General features: G+C 43.1%; 3 protein-coding genes across 5 annotated transcripts in view; 1 reads left to right on the top strand and 2 right to left on the bottom strand.

Annotated features, from left to right (window-relative positions):
• Positions 1 to 321: 321 nt before the first annotated feature.
• rbm45 (RNA binding motif protein 45) lies at positions 322 to 4580 on the bottom strand. 2 transcript variants are annotated; one of them, XM_020461805.2, is made up of 11 exons: positions 4025 to 4580; positions 2721 to 2843; positions 2509 to 2635; positions 2296 to 2415; positions 2024 to 2197; positions 1789 to 1918; positions 1574 to 1673; positions 1271 to 1434; positions 822 to 1030; positions 690 to 720; positions 322 to 564 (listed from the first exon to the last, which is right to left on the bottom strand). In XM_020461805.2, exons 1-9 carry the CDS (start codon positions 4292 to 4294, stop codon positions 838 to 840), a joined length of 1401 nt encoding a protein of 466 aa, XP_020317394.1. In that variant the 5' UTR covers positions 4295 to 4580; the 3' UTR covers positions 322 to 564; positions 690 to 720; positions 822 to 837. The 2 variants fall into 2 exon arrangements, with proteins under 2 accessions (XP_020317394.1, XP_020317393.1); XM_020461804.2 differs by lacking the exon at positions 690 to 720 and having other exon boundaries at positions 4025 to 4570.
• A 5380-nt stretch (positions 4581 to 9960) lies between these two features.
• On the top strand, positions 9961 to 16814 carry LOC109870995 (cytochrome c). Of its 2 annotated transcripts, none has more exons than XM_020461734.2 (3): positions 9961 to 10092; positions 15817 to 15990; positions 16093 to 16814. In XM_020461734.2, the coding sequence occupies exons 2-3, from the start codon at positions 15822 to 15824 to the stop codon at positions 16236 to 16238; spliced, it is 315 nt and encodes a 104-aa protein (XP_020317323.1). In that variant the 5' UTR covers positions 9961 to 10092; positions 15817 to 15821; the 3' UTR covers positions 16239 to 16814. The 2 variants fall into 2 exon arrangements, with proteins under 2 accessions (XP_020317323.1, XP_020317322.1); XM_020461733.2 differs by having other exon boundaries at positions 9962 to 10118.
• Positions 14057 to 17916, bottom strand: part of LOC109870994 (alkyldihydroxyacetonephosphate synthase, peroxisomal) — a 49689-nt gene continuing 45829 nt past the window's right edge. The window contains exon 20 of the mRNA XM_020461730.2: positions 14057 to 14102. Within this exon, the coding sequence (XP_020317319.1) occupies positions 14089 to 14102 (14 nt within the window). The 3' untranslated portion in view covers positions 14057 to 14088. The remainder of the gene's footprint in view (positions 14103 to 17916) is intronic.

Genomic DNA, 17916 nt, shown 5'->3' on the forward strand with positions numbered 1-17916 from the left:
TATTACAGTAGGTGCCGCTGTTCAACAGCAAAGCACAGAGTATTTGCTAGTTGACACCATGGGGCATATATACTAGTTATCAGTGTAGTAACTCAGGTGATTTATCATTAATATATGACTCTGGCACAGATATATATATATATATAAAAAATACACAGATTTCACCCCTCACCGGTCAAACTAAAAGCAACAACAAGTAGGCTGCATTAAGAAAATATAAAACTTGGGCATAATACAACAAATCTAGTCTGCTAATAACATTGAGGAAAAACCTACCATAGTTGACACTCATTAAAAACAAAAATAAATTCACACACAAAATGCATTGGGTGTTTTTTTTATTGAGAACATATTAGGACCAATGCAGATTCAAAATCTATTCCTTAACATCAAAATATCAATCTTGAGGAGAAAAGGACCACCACTGTCATCACCTTCAGCGTTAGTACAAAGAAACATCAAAGTAAGGTACAGAGATCACTGTCCGTAGTGTGGTCGTAATTTGGTCCTGTCATCATTTATGTCGGTTCAGTCATGTTGGAGGTCATGTCACTTAGGTCATCTCTGTAGGAACAAAAACATCAGCACTTTAAATATGCATTAAACTGTGTTGGTCTCTCCTAATGTGTTGCCCAGAGTCGGGTTAAGAAAAAATATATATATATTGTTTAGTCCTGCTATGTACTTACCTTATGTCTGCTGGTAACGCAACATACGGCTCTGGTAATTCAAGTATGTATAAAGAAAAAAACAGCTGGTGGACGGACACTCGCTGTCATTGATCGCTACAGAATTTAGTCTTAACCCTTGGAGACACTTACCTTGTTCTGTGTCCCCCTAATAGGTGCGTTGACGTTTGTGAGACTCCTCTTTGGGCGGGTCAGCCCGCATCACCTTCATTTTAACGCCATTCACCATTTGACCATGTAGGGTCGCCATGGCATCATCAGCACTCTTTCTCTCTGCGTACTTCATGTAGCCCACATTCCGTCCAGGCACAAGGAAAACCTCAACCAGAGAGCCAAAACGGCTGTAGAAACAAGAGAGAGAAGGGAATAAGTGTTCGGCAGGAATTTTGACCTCACCCAATCATCAATACTCACAAGATCGCAACTATCCCTCTAGCCCAAAGTTAAAAAGGGAATAGCACAGTACAGAAAACCTTAAACAATTAAAAGTATTTTATAAACTGTTGTTAGTTTAAAGAGTTTATCAGTAATAAGTCTTAATAAACAGTGTATTAATGAAAATAATGGCAAGTATCTCATACCAGAACACATCTTCAAGCACATCCATGGGCAGAGGCAAAGGTTTGAAGACCACAAATAGGCGTTCTTTCACCCGGCTGTCTGAGGGGGCCAACTTCTGGAGAGGTGGGAGTGCAACATCTGTCTGTACCCGGGGGCTCTGAGGAACAGCAGGTGATGGGTAGCCCTGACAGCGACATATCATAAAGTTTGTTAGGAAGTTCAATCATCATGTAGTAGTTTTTTTATTTTTAAAATCTTGGTTAGCTCTAGAAAGTACTAGAAAAGGCCTCGTTCCCTCAAAGTTAACCAAGTCAGTAACTTACAGTACTCGTCTTCCTAAGTGGTGGTGGGCCAGTAGGAGCATTGCACACGATAGACATCATCTGGGCTGCTACCAGCTGCATGGCCATCCTTCCCACTGGACTGGAGACAACAAGAGGGTAAATAAGGACCAAACAATAACATCTGCTAAACATTTGTATGTGACAAATAAAATTAGATTTGATGTACAATACCATGAAGTTACATTTCATCCTACCTTCTTCTGTCCTGCCCATCATCAATGTGAGTGACTACTAGCCGGTTCCCAGGTGGGTACTCAAAGCCATCCAGTTTGTTTTTCGCATAGACAGCTGATCCAAGGTTGTTGTAGCGAATCATAGCTTGCCCTGAAAGGGTAAAAAAAAAACACACAAAAACACTACTAGCCACCAATTCCTATGCAATACATCAGGTGTTGCATCTGAGGGAGTAACTGTGTGCTTTGTGGCTACCTGTGCTGAAACCATATGAATCCTGCTGCATCTCACAATAATCCATCCCCGGGATCAGGTCAAAGAGGCTATAGACTTGATCTTGTGTGATGCTCGCCCTTGATGACACCATTAAGCACCTGGTGATGATGTCTGTGCCCCGCATGTCTCCCCTGGTATGAAAACCAGAGTCCACTTCAATGGGAGGAAATAGAATGGTTTAGAATTTGCAGAAAAACAATCATGGGTCTGAAGAAATTGTAGGTCTAGTCACACCAATGGCAGGTACATACCAAATGGATAGGAAGTCATTCCTGGGTCACCCTGGACATGCTCTGCTCTGGCAGGGCTGAAGTAGTCGTTGTCTGGGGCTGGCGTTTTGTTCCTTGGCTCTGCAAGAATGGCCCTATATGCTGTTGTAAACAAAAACGACACAAACATGGATTACTAGATTGATAGTTTGGGTTTTCACAGACATGTGATATGAATAAAAAGAGACAACTTACTCTTCTCACAGTTCTCTATGGCAGTGGCTGCCTGTGAGGGTTTGTGATATCTCACATACCCCAGGCCCTTACTTTCTCCTGTGGTTTTATTCTTTACGATGATGCAATACTCAATGTCACCATATTCCTGTGAGAACAAATGAGCGATAAGCATAGGCAATTCCAATACGGTTGATCAACCAAATACAACATGATCGAGGGTGATGAACTACCTTGAATGTTTCTTTCAAGTCGTCCTCCGTAAAGGTTTTGGGAATCATCACAAATATTCTGGTGAGCTCCTCATCCTCCACGTCTCGGTGGCTTCCGGAGGACCTCGCCTGGGCAATAAACACCTGGCAGAAGAGAACTTAGCACGATTAATAAATATATTAAAAATACACACACACCAAACCTGACAGAAGAGAAAGAACCTACGCCGACAGGTGAGGTAAAGGCTTACGAGCCGCACCCCAACAATCAGGAAAATGACTGAGATTACTCTGGCCCAGTGAGAGTATGATTCATGCCTGTTGTCCAATCCGTTTGCAGTATAAGACTGGTATCTAGAAGTGGACTTGTGTGTCTGTCTTCCTCCCAGAGGGAGAGAGCACTAGGCATTACGAGCAGTCTCATGCTGTGATCTCCAGAGCAGAGTGCTGCTGAAATGAGGAATTCCCGGTGTCTGTCATGCACACAATGTGGTGCAACGCAGACAAGGTTTTGAGCGGAGACCAAGTCGGTCCTTCTGGTTGCACTTGGTATTTTGTCTTTGGGGGGGGGGGGGGGGGGGGCGTTATATTGGGAGTTCTGCCTGTTGTCAGAGGGCTGGACTCATGGATATAACCTGTTTTAACATATTTTAATAAATACTTTTAAACACATTTATCTTCGAACTGCATTGTTGGTTAAGGACTTGTAAGTAAACATTTCACTCATGTCTACACCTTTTGTATTCGGCACGTGACACATACAATTATTTTATTTGACAGCATCCACCATTTTAAAGTAGTCAACTGGGTGGGGATTCTTATGAGTTGGGAGCAATTCGCCAATGAAGAAGAAAATGGAGTACCTCAAAACAAATACTGCCTCAATGGCGCTGCCCATACTGTCACAGATGCTATATAAACGGTACAGATACAAAAAGGAGTCCTCCATCTCCATGGCCTGCTCACACGCTTATCTGCCCTCATTGGCTAGAATGGTCCCAACTGACCCTCCCCCCACCCCCCCATCTTAAAAGACATGCAGTTCCAATAGTGGTCAAATCGACTATCTTGTTAATATAATAGACCATCTGTAATCTGTCTAGGGATAAGATGCTGGTGCAATTTCTTACCCCATCCCATGTCACTTTTTTTGGGTCAACAAAATGTGCAAGGCACTTTTCGAACTTAGAAAGGCAGCCATTAGTAGGCCCAACTCCTTCACCCAGCATGATCCTACACAAATCCGCCGGGACACCAAATGAAGAAGCACTAGCTACAATAAGTGTTAATAACATGAGCAAAGTCACTGAAGCCAGAGTACATACCTTGATTGGTTTGGTTCCTTCGACCAAGCATTTTCCATGCATTTCTTCCATAGCCGTACATGCCTCGGACGATTTGGTAAATTTCACAAAGGACACTCCTTTTGACTCCTTTGTCTGTTTGTCTTTGACTACCCAAACATCCTGAATTTCTCCAAAAAGAGAAAACTGCTCCCGGATCATGTCCTCTGTGATGGACTTACTTGTAACTAGAAACAAGCGACTATTTGGGGGATCATCGAGATCCGTCGACGGCCTAAATGCATCCTCCATTTTACCACCCTGAAAACTATCTCGCTAAGCTAACGTTAGCTAACAAGAGACACACACACTTGCGAAGTGGAGTCGACGATGATCCGTAAACAGTTATCGATAGTTTAAAGGTTTCACTTGTTCTGTCTAGCACCGTTTAAATTAAATTTAAAAAAACAATTAATAGTATATTTTCTGTAGCGAGTGATGTTACGTTTGATACTGAAACTCCGAGAAATGCGTCGAAATTGCGGCAACGTACAAACGCCTGTCTCTCCTTTTCCGGAAGAAACACGTGATCAATGACGTCCAAAGATTCGTTTCGTCAAACAACCTCCTGATTGGTTAGGTGTAGAGAGATAAATAGTAATGGCGTCTTTTTGTAGGCACTAACTCCGCTATGAAATCGTTGGACAATGCCTATGGAGAAAATGAATGGCATTTTGGTCGTTTTTTGTTGTTGTTGTTGCATAAACACAGACTTAGGAGATCTTATACGTTCTGTTCTATGAGATAATCTTCATCAGCTAACGTCACATTGTGTGAATGTTGAAGAATGTATGTTATTAATAAAAGCACATAAACCACAAAGCCTTCATAATTCATAAAGGTCATGTTAACTGACTGCTATTATCTTATAGAACAAAACATAAGATCTCCTAAACCTTCATTCCAAAAGCCTATTTAGACATACTTGTTTTCACATCGTTGAGCTTGCACCGAACGAACCAGAGGTTCGGGCTTTAGGGCTACAAGCAAGCGCTTCCTTCTTCTTCTTTTGAGTTTAACGGAGGTTGGCATCCGATATGTTGCAGTACAGCCCCCAACAGGACTATACTATAAATGTATTACACTTTCAAATCAAATAACATTTTATTGGTCACATACACATGTTTAGCAGATGTTATTGTGGGTGTTGCGAAATGCTTGTGGTGTAGCGAAATGCTTTGTGGTGTAGCGAAATGCTTTGTGGTGTAGCGAAATGCTTTGTGGTGTAGCGAAATGCTTTGTGGTGTAGCGAAATGCTTTGTGGTGTAGCGAAATGCTTTGTGGTGTAGCGAAATACTTTGTGGTGTAGCGAAATGCTTTGTGGTGTAGCGAAATGCTTTGTGGTGTAGCGAAATGCTTTGTGGTCCACAAAGTAAAATATTAAAATACATTTAAAAACCCTTCCAACTAATCCTACAGTCATTAAAAACCAACTACCCCAATCCAGTAATATGACCCTATCTGCTCCCGCACCATGCCAATGGCCTGGGGGGGGGAAGGGACACCACCACACAACACACCCTATAACTCTTCTGAAGTCAAATCTCGTACGCCCAAATACTTCTCTGCAGCTGCCACCACAACATCTATTTCTGTGATTTACGTTATATTTCTGCGGTACAGTTGATAACCATTGCACATAAACGCTAAGAAGCCAACCTTACTGAAGCATATATCACTCGTTGGCCTATCCCTCTGTGCTGGCACATTGTCCTGGTCACCATCGTCCTGGTCACCTCAGAAAACTTCTCAGAGCGCCAATATTTGGAGAGCATGAGCAGTGGCCACACACAGGAGAAAAAGCAAACTCAACTCTGTTCTACTGTTCTTGATGATTTTCTTGGCCTTTCTGTGACACTGGGTAATGTAGATGTCCGGGAGGGCAGGCTTTGGGCAGACCCCACCACCCTCTCAAGAGCATTGCGGTTGTGGACGTTGCAATTGCTGTACCAGGTGGTGATACAGCCCGACAGGATGCTCTCAATGGTGCATCTGTAGAAGTTTGTAAGGGTCTTAGGGGCCAAACTGAATTTCTTTAACCTCCTGCCTTGTAGGGTTGTCACGATACCAATATTTGCAATACTACGATAACAGATTTTCCATGGCAAAAAATAAAACACGAATTAGACTAAACTATGGTCCTATAAAAACCTACTTATGTAAAATGTTGGGTGTTATAGCTTCTAAAATAAACAAATGTGACAACATAATGTTGTTTGTTTAAAAACAAATGTTCCTCAAGATATTCAATATTTTGTTTCCTTGCCACGATACTTCCGAGTATTGCGATACTGGTATTGTGGCAAACCCAAAACTTTTTCACCACACCCTCTGTGTGAAGGGACCGTTTCAGGTCGTCAGTGATGTGCACGCCGAGGATCTTGAAACTTTTGACACTCTCCACTACAGGCCCTTCGATGTGGATGGGTGCGTACCAGTGGAGGCTCCTCAGAGGAGGAAAATTGTAAAACATTTTAAAAAGTTATCCCTTTTAGATAAAACTATACTAAATATAATCACGTCACCAAATAACAGAAAACACATTTCGCAATGAAGGTCTACAGTAGCCTCACCAGCACTCTGTAGGGTAGCACCATCGTGTTGCCGGAGTACAGCTAGTTTCCGTCCTCCTCTGGCAACATTGACTTCAATACAAAACCTAGGAGGCTCATGGTTCTCACTCCTTTCCATAGACATACACGGTAATTATGACAACTTCCGGAGGACGTCCTCCCGTCTATCAGAGCCCTTGCAGCATGAACTGACATGCTGTCCACCCAATCAAAGGATCAGATAATTAATCTAGTACTGAAAGCATAAGCTACAGCTAGCTAGGACTGCAGTGTATAAAATGTGGTGAGTAGTTGACTCAAAAAAAATAAACCTGAGAGGGTGGTACGGCTTGTGACAATATTCCATGTAACCGCTCTGCCGCGTCCACAATGATTTCGATCTTCCTGGACCTTCTCTCCACCTTGACAGTGCCATTAATCCCCATAGCGATAAAGCCCACAAAGTCCACCTTCTTAACCTTTAAAATGTCAGGATTCCGCTGGTGAAAGGCAAGCCCTGCAGCCTGCAGTGAAGGTCTATCCACCACCATGGACTCTTCAGGTGCACCATTCAAACCCTCAACCCTTTTAACAGCCGCTGTATATGATGAAATGCCACTTTGGCCACCTCATTCTCTTTCACCCTTGTGGGGCATTTGAAAGAAGTGGCTTCATGGTTCCCACCACAATTGCAACATGTCATTATTTTCATCACTTTTATACTTGATATCATTGGCCACTTTAATAAATGGAACACTAGTTACTTTAATAATGACACAATAAGAATGTTTACATATCTCGTATTACTCATCTCATATGTATATACTGTATACTGTATCCTTCAATATCTATTCTTTACTATCTATTGCATCTTAGCCGTTCTGTCACTGCTTATCCATATATTTTATACTTATATAGTCTCATCCCAGTCCTTTACTAGATTGTGTGTATTAGGTTTTGTTGTGGAATTTGTTAGATATTAAATTTAGTTGTGAAATTGTTAAATATTATATACTGCTGCACTGTCAGATCTAGAAGCATTTCACTACACTCGCAATAGCATCTGCTAACCATGTGTATGTGACCAATAAAATTTGATTTGATTTGGATTTTTTTCTACTTCTACGGATCAGAAGAAACGTGTGTTGTGTCTCACACGATTTTATAAGTTTGAAGTGTCGTGTGTGTCTCTTAGGAACAGGGCACCCCTCAAGGGGCTTATATCTGGCGTCTTGTGGGAAGTGTATGTTGAAGAGATGTAAAAATATTCCTGGAGTGATTGATGCATGTCAGATGAATCACGTGGTTAAAGAAGAAAAATTGAAGAGTCTATCTGTACTTTAGTCAGAGTCAGAGCATTTATCCAAAGACCAATGCAGTGTGATCATTGTAAAGCTTTTGGTTATGTTTCAAGTGTTTGCAGAAGGGAGAAGCCGAGATGTCCAAGTAGTGGAAAAGATCACATTATATGTTGTCTGTAGGTAGGCAGTCACCTCTCTGTGCTAGTGGTGGGTGTTTAACAATCTGATGGACTTGAGATTGAAAAACAGCTTCTATCTCTCTGTCCCAGCTTTGATGCACCTGTACTGACCTCACCTTCTGGATAGAAGCAGGGTGAACAGGCAGTGGCTCGGGTGGTTATTGTCCTTGATGATCTTTTATGCCTTCCTGTGACATTGGGTGTTGTATGTGTCCTAGAGGGCATGTAGTTTGCCCCCAGTGATGCGTTGTGCAGACAGCAAAACCCTCTGGAGAGCTCTGCGGTTGTGGGCAGTGCAGCTGCCGTACCAACCCAAACCGTCTGCGTGCGTGCGCTATCGTGCATAAATGTATTTTGTCCCCGTTCACCAAACGCGATCACGACACACAGTTTAAAATATCAATACAAACTCTGAACCAATTACATTAATTTGGGGACAGGTCGAAAAGCATTAAACATGTATGGCAATATAGCTAGTTAGCTTGCTAGCTAATTTGTCCTATTTAGCTAACTTGCAGTTGCTAGCTAATTTGTCCTATTTAGCTAACTTGCAGTAGCTAGCTAATTTGTCCTGGAATATAAACATTGAGTTGTTATTTTACCTGAAATGCACAAGGTCCTCTACTCCGACAATTAATCCACACATAAAACGGTCAACCGAATAATTTCTAGTCATCTCTCCTCCTTCCAGGCGTTTGAATTTATATGGTGATTGGCATCTACACTTTCATAGTATTACCACGACAACCGGCAAAATAGTTTGTCTTTCAATCACCCACGTGGGTATAACCAATGAGGAGATGGCACGGTGGGTACCTGCTTCTATAAACCAATGAGGAGGTGGGAGAGGCAGGACTTGCAGCCGATCTGCGTCAGAAATAGAAAGGAGTTCTATTTTAGCCATTGGCTACTCAGACGCTCATGCACGCGACGCAAGCGATGTAGTCAGGGTATTACAGGATGCTCTCAATTGTGCACCTGTAAAAGTTAGTGAGGGTTTTCAGTGACAAGCCACATTTTTTCAGCCTCCTGAGGTTGAAGAGGCACTGTTGCACCTTCTTCACCACACTGTCTGTGTGCATGGACCATTTCAGTTTTGTAGGTGATATGTACACTGAGGAATGTAAAACTTTCCATATTCTCCACTGCTGTACCGTCAACGTGGATAGTGGGGTGCTCCATTTGCCCGCCTCTCGTGATCCTCACAGCCTTCACTCTACCCAGAACTCTCTCCACCAGATTGGATATCTCAAATGGATTCCTCAAGATTGGTAATTCGATCAGCTACTTCTCGTTAATAAACTGTACTCCAACAATGTACAAAGTGACATTCTCATCAATGTACACTACTTTGGTCCGTTTACCATTCTTTTGGACAATACTTCAATTCTCCTTGATAATACTGCCATTAGATTCAGAATCCACTTCGCCATCTTTTTCTCCATATATGCTTCGCCTCTTCCTCTCTGGTATAGTATGTACTTTGGTTAGCTTTGTGTAGCTATATCTTCTTCTCAAAAGAACTACCTGGTGTTAGGTCGATGTATGGTTACAGGGATGCAACAAACCCTCTTCACAATAAAAGACAGTGAAATTCCCCACAACAATCTTAAACATTCCAACTGTTGTCTGATCTTTCCAATGATGATGATTGGTAAAAAAAAAAATGTAGTCCAAGAGGAATACAGACATATTTGTTGTGGTGTTAGTGTGAATACAAACAACAACAACAACGCATTTTCACTGAAATGTTGTGTATGCTATTACCATTCGTGTAGTAGGCCTACATTAATTGTTCTCAACTCCATCTAGGGCTTGAATGCAAAACAGCTGCGTTCGTCAGAGTGATGATAGAGCATGTGACTGGCCAGTCTGGATGACATAAAAAAAAAAATCTGGAGGGAAGAAAAAGGAACTTGGTCGCAATACTATTAGATCCAGTGAGTCGGCTACCGGCAAGGGCGAAAGCGGATAGGATTGGAACTAGCACACAAAAAAGCTCTGAAGTTGGAACAACTGTAAGGAATATAGTTAATTTGAACAGGTAACATTGATTAAATACGTTTTAGTAGTTGAATTTGTAGTCAGTTTCTTGAATTGTGAACATTGCGTTAGTTTTTTTTTTTTATTATCTAAAGGAACCTTTGCCTGATTCTGTATCCGCTGTTGAAACGTGGTAACTTTACGAGCCCGCTAAACATCTCAACTCAAACCGATAACTGAAAAGCCATGACTGAAGAAATGGCACACCAGGAGACAGTTGTAGTGATTTGAGTTAATAGCTAACGTTAGCTAGACTGCTTAAATCAGCCGTTTTGTAACGTCGTGATTACTATGGTATTGCCTTTTAACGCGTTAGCTAACCTTGGCACCGGCGAGCTAGCTAACCTTGGCACCGGCGAGCTAGCTAACCTTGGCCACGGTGAGCTAGCTAGCTAACCTTGGCCACGGCGAGCGAGCTAGCTAACCTTGGCCACGGCGAGCTAGCTAGCTAACCTTGGCCACGGCGAGCGAGCTAGCTAACCTTGGCCACGGCGAGCTAGCTAGCTAACCTTGGCCACGGCGAGCGCGCGAGCTAACCTTGGCCACGGAGAACGAGCTAGCTAACCTTGGCCACGGCGAACGAGCTAGCTAACCTTGGCCACGGCGAACGAGCTAGCTAACCTTGGCCACGGCGAGCTAGCTAGCTAACCTTGGCAACGGAGAGCTAGCTAGCTAACCTTGGCAACGGAGCGCTAGCTAGCTAACCTTGGCAACGGAGCGCTAGCTAGCTAACCTTGGCAACGGAGCGCTAGCTAGCTAACCTTGGCAACGGAGCGCTAGCTAGCTAACCTTGGCAACGGAGCGCTAGCTAGCTAACCTTGGCAACGGAGCGCTAGCTAGCTAACCTTGGCAACGGAGCGCTAGCTAGCTAACCTTGGCAACGGAGCGCTAGCTAGCTAAAACCGACGCCCTCTTATTTGAAAGACGTTTTAACGTTAGTTTTGTTAACTTGGTTATCATTCAAATACAGCCTAAGTTGCCCGTCGTTTGATGGCTATACTACCCAAGCTTAGTTTTACGTTGCCTACACCCAAAATGCCGGTACGTTCAGTCATTCGATTCTCACTCCTAGCTAACAAGTTATCTTATGTGGAGATTGTCAGCGAAGTTTCATGAGGAATTATGAACCCCAAGGTGACCACGACTTAACACCTGCCTTCCTTCCAGTGATTTTATTTCCGCTACATACTGTACTGGTGTCGCTAGCGATTGCTACTAACTACTGCAGAGATATACTGGCACGATACACTATTGATTCTAAAATCATTTGAGATGGAGAACTTGTTGGTGGTACTTTGTATTTTTTCTTGGGGGGGGGGGGGGGGGGTTCTAACTGCACATGACCAAATTTTTGTTGTTGTTGAATGTTTCAATTGAAAGTAAAAATGTCTTACACTGAATTGTTCAGAATTCAAATATTAATGTTAAGTTGCAGGTGGCAACATGGATAAAATAACAGTTCAACCCGTTTTGTAAAGATGACATTCTCCATTTGAAAGGGTGAGTTTATTTTAGCGCAACTATAACTTTGGACATTTTAAATGCATTAAGAAATAATAACATCACAATAATGGAAATTGCAAAGCCAACAATTGTTTACTTTCAATTGCCAAAACATTGAAAATATTCCTGTCAGGTCCATATTGGGTAGACGTCAATAGGAAATTACTATGAAATAATACAATATTTCAGGTGTGTATATATTTTTAATTTTCATTCGTTACATGTTGACCAGACCACCCACATTACGTGTGTGAGCGGTGCAAAAATGAATGTACTTATGCGTGTTAAATAATTTCATCCAAACTTCTTGCATGCGTCTGTGTAGCCAGATGCTAAAAAATTACTTGGTTCTGTATTTAATGGGCTGCAAGTCCCGCCTCTCCCATCTCCTCTGGTTTTAGGAGCATATACCCACTTGGGTGATCTGAGGTCCAAACTCCAGTCCAGTTGGTGGTGGTAATGCACCTTTAAAGTTGGTTGCTGACTGCCATATGAAGTCCACAGAAGAGATCACTAGAAACTAACTAGTTTATATACACTGCTCAAAAAAATAAAGGGAGCCCTTAAACAACACAATGTTACTCCAAGTCAATCACACTTCTGTGAAATCAAACCGTGCACTTACGAAGCAACACTGATTGACAAATTTCACATGCTGTTGTGCAAATGGAATAGACAACAGGTGGAAATTATAAGCAATTAGCAAGACACCCCCAATAAAGGAGTGGTTCTGCAGGTGGTGACCACAGACCACTTCTCAGTTCCTATGCTTCCTGGCTGATGTTTTGGTCACTTTTGAATGCTGGTGGTGCTTTCACTCTAGTGGTAGCATGAGACGGAGTCTACAACCCACACAAGTGGCTCAGGTAGTGCAGCTCATCCAAGATGACACATCAATGCGAGCTGTGGCAAGAAGGCTTTGCTGTGTCTGTCAGCGTAGTGTCCCGAGCATGGAGGCGCTACCAGGAGACAGGCCAGTACACCAGGAGACAGGCCAGTACACCAGGAGATGTGGAGGAGGCCGTAGGAGGGCAACAACCCAGCAGCAGGACCTCTACCGCCGCTTTTGTGCAAGGAGGAGCAGGAGGAGCACTGCCAGAGCCCTGCAAAAGGACCTCCAGCAGGCCACAAATGTGCATGTGTCTGCTCAAACGGTCAGAAACAGACTCCATGGGGGTGGTATGAGGGCCTGATGTCCACAGGTGGGGGTTGTGCTTACAGCCCAACACCGTGCTGGACGTTTGGCATTTGCCAGAGAACACCAAGATTGGCGAATTCGCCACTGGCGCCCTGTGCTCTTCACAGATGAAAGCAGGTTCACACTGAGCACGTGACAGAGTCTGGAGACGCCGTGGAGAATGTTCTGCTGCCTGCAGCATCCTCCAGCATGACCGGTTTGGCGGTGGGTCAGTCATGGTGTGGGGTGGCATTTCTTTGGGGGGCCAGAGGTAGCCTGACTGCCATTAGGTACCGAGATGAGTTCCTCAGACCCCTTGTGAGACCATATGCTGGTGTGGTTGGCCCTGGGTTCCTCCTAATGCTAGACCTCGTGTGGCTGGAGTGTCAGCAGTTCCTGCAAGAGGAAGGCATTGATGCTATGGACTGGCCCACCCATTCCCCAGACCTGAATCCAATTGAGCACATCTGGGACATCATGTCTCGCTCCATCCACCAACGCCACGTTGTACCACAGACTGTCCAGGAGTTGGCAGATGCTTTAGTCCAGGTCTGGGAGGAGATCCCCCAGGAGACCATCTGTCATCTCATCAGGAGCATGCCCAGGCGTTGTAGGGAGGTCATACAGGCACGTGGAGGCCACACACACTACTGAGCCTCATTTGGACTTGTTTTAAGGACATTACATCAAAGTTGGATCAGCCTGTAGTGTGGTTTTTCCACTTTAATTTTGAGTGTGTCTCCAAATCCAGACCTCCATGGGTTGATAAATTTGATTTCCATTGATACTTTTGTGTGATTTTGTTGTCAGCACATTCAACTATGTAAAGAAAAAAGTATTTAATAAGAATTTCATTCCGATCTAGGATGTGTTATTTTAGTGTTCCCTTTTATTTTTTTTGAGCAGTGTAGTTCATCTCAAATCAAATGTATTTATATAGCCCTTCCTACATCAGCTGATATCTCCAAGTGCTGTACAGAAACCCAGCCTAAAACCCCAAACGGCAAGCAATGCAGGTGTAGAAGCATGGTGGCTAGGAAAAACTCCCTAGAAAGGCCAAAACCTAGGAAGAAACCTAGAGAGGAACCAGGCTATGTGGGGTGGCCAGTCCTCTTCTGGCTGTGCCGGGTGGAGATTATAACAGAGCATGGCCGAGATGTTCAAATGTTCATAAATGACCAGCATGGTCCAATAATAATAAGGCAGAACAGTTTAAACTGGAGCAGCAGCACGGCCAGGTGGACTGGGGACAGCAAGGAGTCATGATGTCAGGTAGTCCTGAGGCATGGTCCTAGGGCTCAGGTCCTCCGAGAGAAAGAAAGAGAGAATTAGAGAGCGCACACTTAAATTCACACAGGACACCGAATAGGACAGGAGAAGTACTCCAGATATAACAAACTGACCCCAGCCCCCCGACACAAACTACTGCAGCATAAATACTGGAGGCTGAGACAGGAGGGGTCAGGAGACACTGTGGCCCCATCTGAGGACACCCCCGGACAGGGCCAAACAGGAAGGATAATTTGCCAAAGCACAGCCCCCACACCACGAGAGGGATATCTTCAACCACCAACTTACCATCCTGAGACACGGCCGAGTGTAGCCCACAAAGATCTCCGCCACGGCACAACCCAGGGGGGGGCGCCAACCCAGACAGGAAGATCACATCAGTGACTCAACCCACTCAGGTGACGCACGCCTCCCAGGGACGGTATGAAAGAGGCCCAGTAAGCCAGTGACTCAGCCCCTGTAATAGGGTTAGAGGCAGAGAATCCCAGTGGAAAGAGGGGAACCGGCCAGGCAGAGACAGCAGGGCGGTTAGTTGCTCCAGAGCCTTTCCATTCACCTTCCCACTCCTGGGCCAGGCTACACTCAATCATATGACCCACTGAAGAGATGAGTCTTCAGTAAAGACTTAAAGGTTGAGACCGAGTTTGCGTCTCTTACATGGGTAAGAGACCAAACCCCACACTCTGTCACTCAAGTAGCACATTGTTTGTTCCTCTACCACGAGACTATTGGGTTCAGTTTTCATGGTCAATGCAGCACATGGAGACACATGAATTAAACAATCAGAATGGAGAAGGACTCATTGAAATGAGAATTTTGAACATTATTAAAAGCGTAAAAATACATTAAGATAATTTGGCCATATTGCCCAGCCCTATTTTTTATTTATATATTTATATATACTTAATTGTTTGAAAGCTGAACATTTTACTACAAATGAGGCATGTCTTACCTTGCTTCAATGTAAGCCTAGCCAAAATCGGATCCGGAGGCAATTGTTTTAATCGACTTTCTTTCCTTGTCCATTGGTCAAAGGCACAGTCCTAGTCATATTAACAACTAGATTTGGGTGCTATATCATTTGCCTTTTTAATTATTTTTCATAGTCCTACTTGTTATGAATTTGTGATTCATTATCCCACAACTGTCCCGGAGTCTGTTTTAGAAACGAGTAGGTAAACTTTTCTACCATGGTGTTGGCTGAGGAAAAGTTCATGTGGACAAGTATTCTAACATTATATCTGAAGTGCGCATCAGAATTTGGTATGAAGGACTGCATATTGTTGCATCCTTGGCTTGCATGTTCTGTTAATACGAATTACCATGATCTCTAAATGGGATTTCTGTCATTCTGAGCACCATGGGGGGGGGGACGCCTTATTCGGTTACACACCCAATGCATATAGGTCCTGTAAATTTCTCAAGTGTTACCGGTTTAATGAATCCTGCTCTGTACTCCTGTACTGTTCTGTCTTTAGTCATGCAATTTTAAGCAAATTCAGCTGCTGAGATGTCTGACAATGTATTCACTAGTTCTTCTAAGATGAGGCATACTGGGCTCACACAACCTGAACTAAATGGAATTCCAGTTAATGAACTGTTTATTCAGGGGTATTAAACAATGTTGGTTAATCGCTCAGCATTACCATTAATGCAGATCTATTTAAAAAAAAAATATATATATATTAGGTACTGTAGCTGACCTCTTCTGACTTTTATTGTCCAATAGGAAACATGGGTGACATTGAAAAGGGGAAAAAGGCTTTTGTCCAGAAGTGTGCCCAGTGCCATACTGTTGAAAATGGAGGAAAGCACAAGGTCGGGCCAAACCTCTGGGGTCTGTTTGGACGCAAGACCGGACAGGCTGAAGGCTTTTCCTACACGGATGCCAACAAAGCCAAAGGTACGTCCTGAGATTTTCCACATTCTACAGGAAATAAATGCAGTCTGACAATGTGACACATTTCATTCTCATCCTGACCTGTCCCTTCACATGTGATTTCAGGCATTGTCTGGGATACTGATACCCTCATGACTTACTTGGAGAACCCCAAGAAATACATTCCAGGAACAAAGATGATCTTTGCTGGCATCAAGAAGAAGGGAGAGCGTGCAGATCTCATAGCATATTTGAAGTCTGCAACTTCCTAGACTAATGTCTACATTTTGTTTAATATTATTACTATTATTATTTGTCTTTGAGAAATATCAACTGTTCAGAGAAGGGGGATCTTTTCAAGAAGCTTAGACTTGTATTCTTAATCAGTTATGCCTTATGTCTGGTGATTGTTGTGGCTTTCAATAACCTGCATGACATAACTGCTGGGACTCTGAATGGCGTTTGCATGATCACTTGCCATATTGATCACAGCTGTGTCTTTTGTCTTTGTTTCTCCATCTTGATGGCGTATATTATATCCCCTGGTTTAACAGGTGCTAATATACATCGATTATTGAGCCATAGACTAAGGGTTCCAGAATGTATTGAGTCAAAGCTGTGTGACTATATGCTTTGAAACGACAACAAAAAAAATGGTCTAAATTACATTATGGCTATTGGTTTTTAATACATGCATGACTAATGCAAACGGTCAATCAGATTTGGAAGAGTTTGTACATTTCATCGGGTTACCTTGAAAGTGATCCCTGGCAATATCTTTATGTTGCTACTACTTCATGTATTTTATGTAGGTTTGTTAATTTAATAAATTACATGCTAAACAAGTATCCCAATTGTTTTTGTGGTCAAGGATCAGGAAGGCAACACGACTACTTCTTCTCTAACCAATGTGCAGGAATTGAGCAAAAACCCAGAAGGCTCATAATATGTATTGAGTACTAGATGTATGTTTTATTATGACTAAAGGCAAGAGCTGGCAACCTAAAGCTTTCCTGGTTACCCAAACTCCTTCCTTTGGGCCAAACGCCATGTCCGCGGACATTAGTTAGAATGTGTTTGCGTTCTAATCCGATTGGTCCCAGAAACGGGTTGGGTCAGCCAGAACACAGGTTGGGTCAGCCAGAACACAGGTTGGGTCAGCCAGAACACGTGGTTAATGCAGAGTTTTGAACATTCGTCATTTGCTTTGATAATCTGGTTAGATATGATCCAATCGCTGATGACTTGACGTCGCCACAAAACTACTTCAACGATGGCAGTCTGAGGTACGCAGCGGAATTATTCAGTTTGAATCGTAAGGCCCCTGTGAATGTTTGTTAGTTCATACATCAAAATGGAAGTGTTTCATAAGGTCACTTGAATGAACTTGTCATGCCAATAGAATGACCTTGTTGAGAAACCAGATTGGCTAATGGCCAAGTTCTGTCAACCATAGACTGAAAGTACAGCAATCATGCTTCAAAAACGATATAGATTGCGTTTTATTGTATTTAACTGCCAAAAATGCTCTTATCGAGGTCATTTATTTAGGTGACGTCAGCATGTGGGAGTTGGTGCTCAGGGATGATATGCTGCATTCATGTACTAGTTGGAACTAGGGAACTCTGAAATGTTTAACTTGCTAACTGAACGGCATATTGCGTGACACGTGTAAAACTACAACCCGTTAGGAAGTCTGAAATTTCAGTTTCCTAGTTCCAACTAGACCGGTTCCCAACTAGTAATTACCAGTTGAAGGGGTGTTCAAGTAAATTCCACCTTTACCCTGCGTTCATAACCAAATGGGAAGTGCCCAACAGAGTTTCTCAATCCATGGGTTGTTACATGGGAGAAAGTCAAACAAACTTGAATGGAATGGCCAAACGATAGAGCTAGATAAAGGACACTAGTCCGAAAGCCAGTTTTAGCATGGGTAGTGCCATTGAGGAC

The sequence above is a fragment of the Oncorhynchus kisutch genome, linkage group LG26 (assembly GCF_002021735.2).
Source record: "Oncorhynchus kisutch isolate 150728-3 linkage group LG26, Okis_V2, whole genome shotgun sequence".
Classification (NCBI taxonomy): Eukaryota; Metazoa; Chordata; class Actinopteri; order Salmoniformes; family Salmonidae; genus Oncorhynchus; species Oncorhynchus kisutch.

What these genes read in the sequence shown, in the direction of transcription:
- rbm45 (XM_020461805.2), bottom strand. Translation starts at nt 4,294, where the DNA reads ATGGAGGATGCATTTAGGCCGTCGACGGATCTCGATGATCCCCCAAAT. An exon ending in ACTTGAAAGAAACATTCAAG is followed by an intron (nt 2,636 to 2,720) that starts GTAGTTCATCAC and finishes TTGTTCTCACAG; the next exon opens with GAATATGGTGACATTGAGTA. An exon ending in GATGGGCAGGACAGAAGAAG is followed by an intron (nt 1,674 to 1,788) that starts GTAGGATGAAAT and finishes TGTTGTCTCCAG; the next exon opens with TCCAGTGGGAAGGATGGCCA.
- LOC109870995 (XM_020461734.2), top strand. Translation starts at nt 15,822, where the DNA reads ATGGGTGACATTGAAAAGGGGAAAAAGGCTTTTGTCCAGAAGTGTGCC. An exon ending in GGATGCCAACAAAGCCAAAG is followed by an intron (nt 15,991 to 16,092) that starts GTACGTCCTGAG and finishes ATGTGATTTCAG; the next exon opens with GCATTGTCTGGGATACTGAT.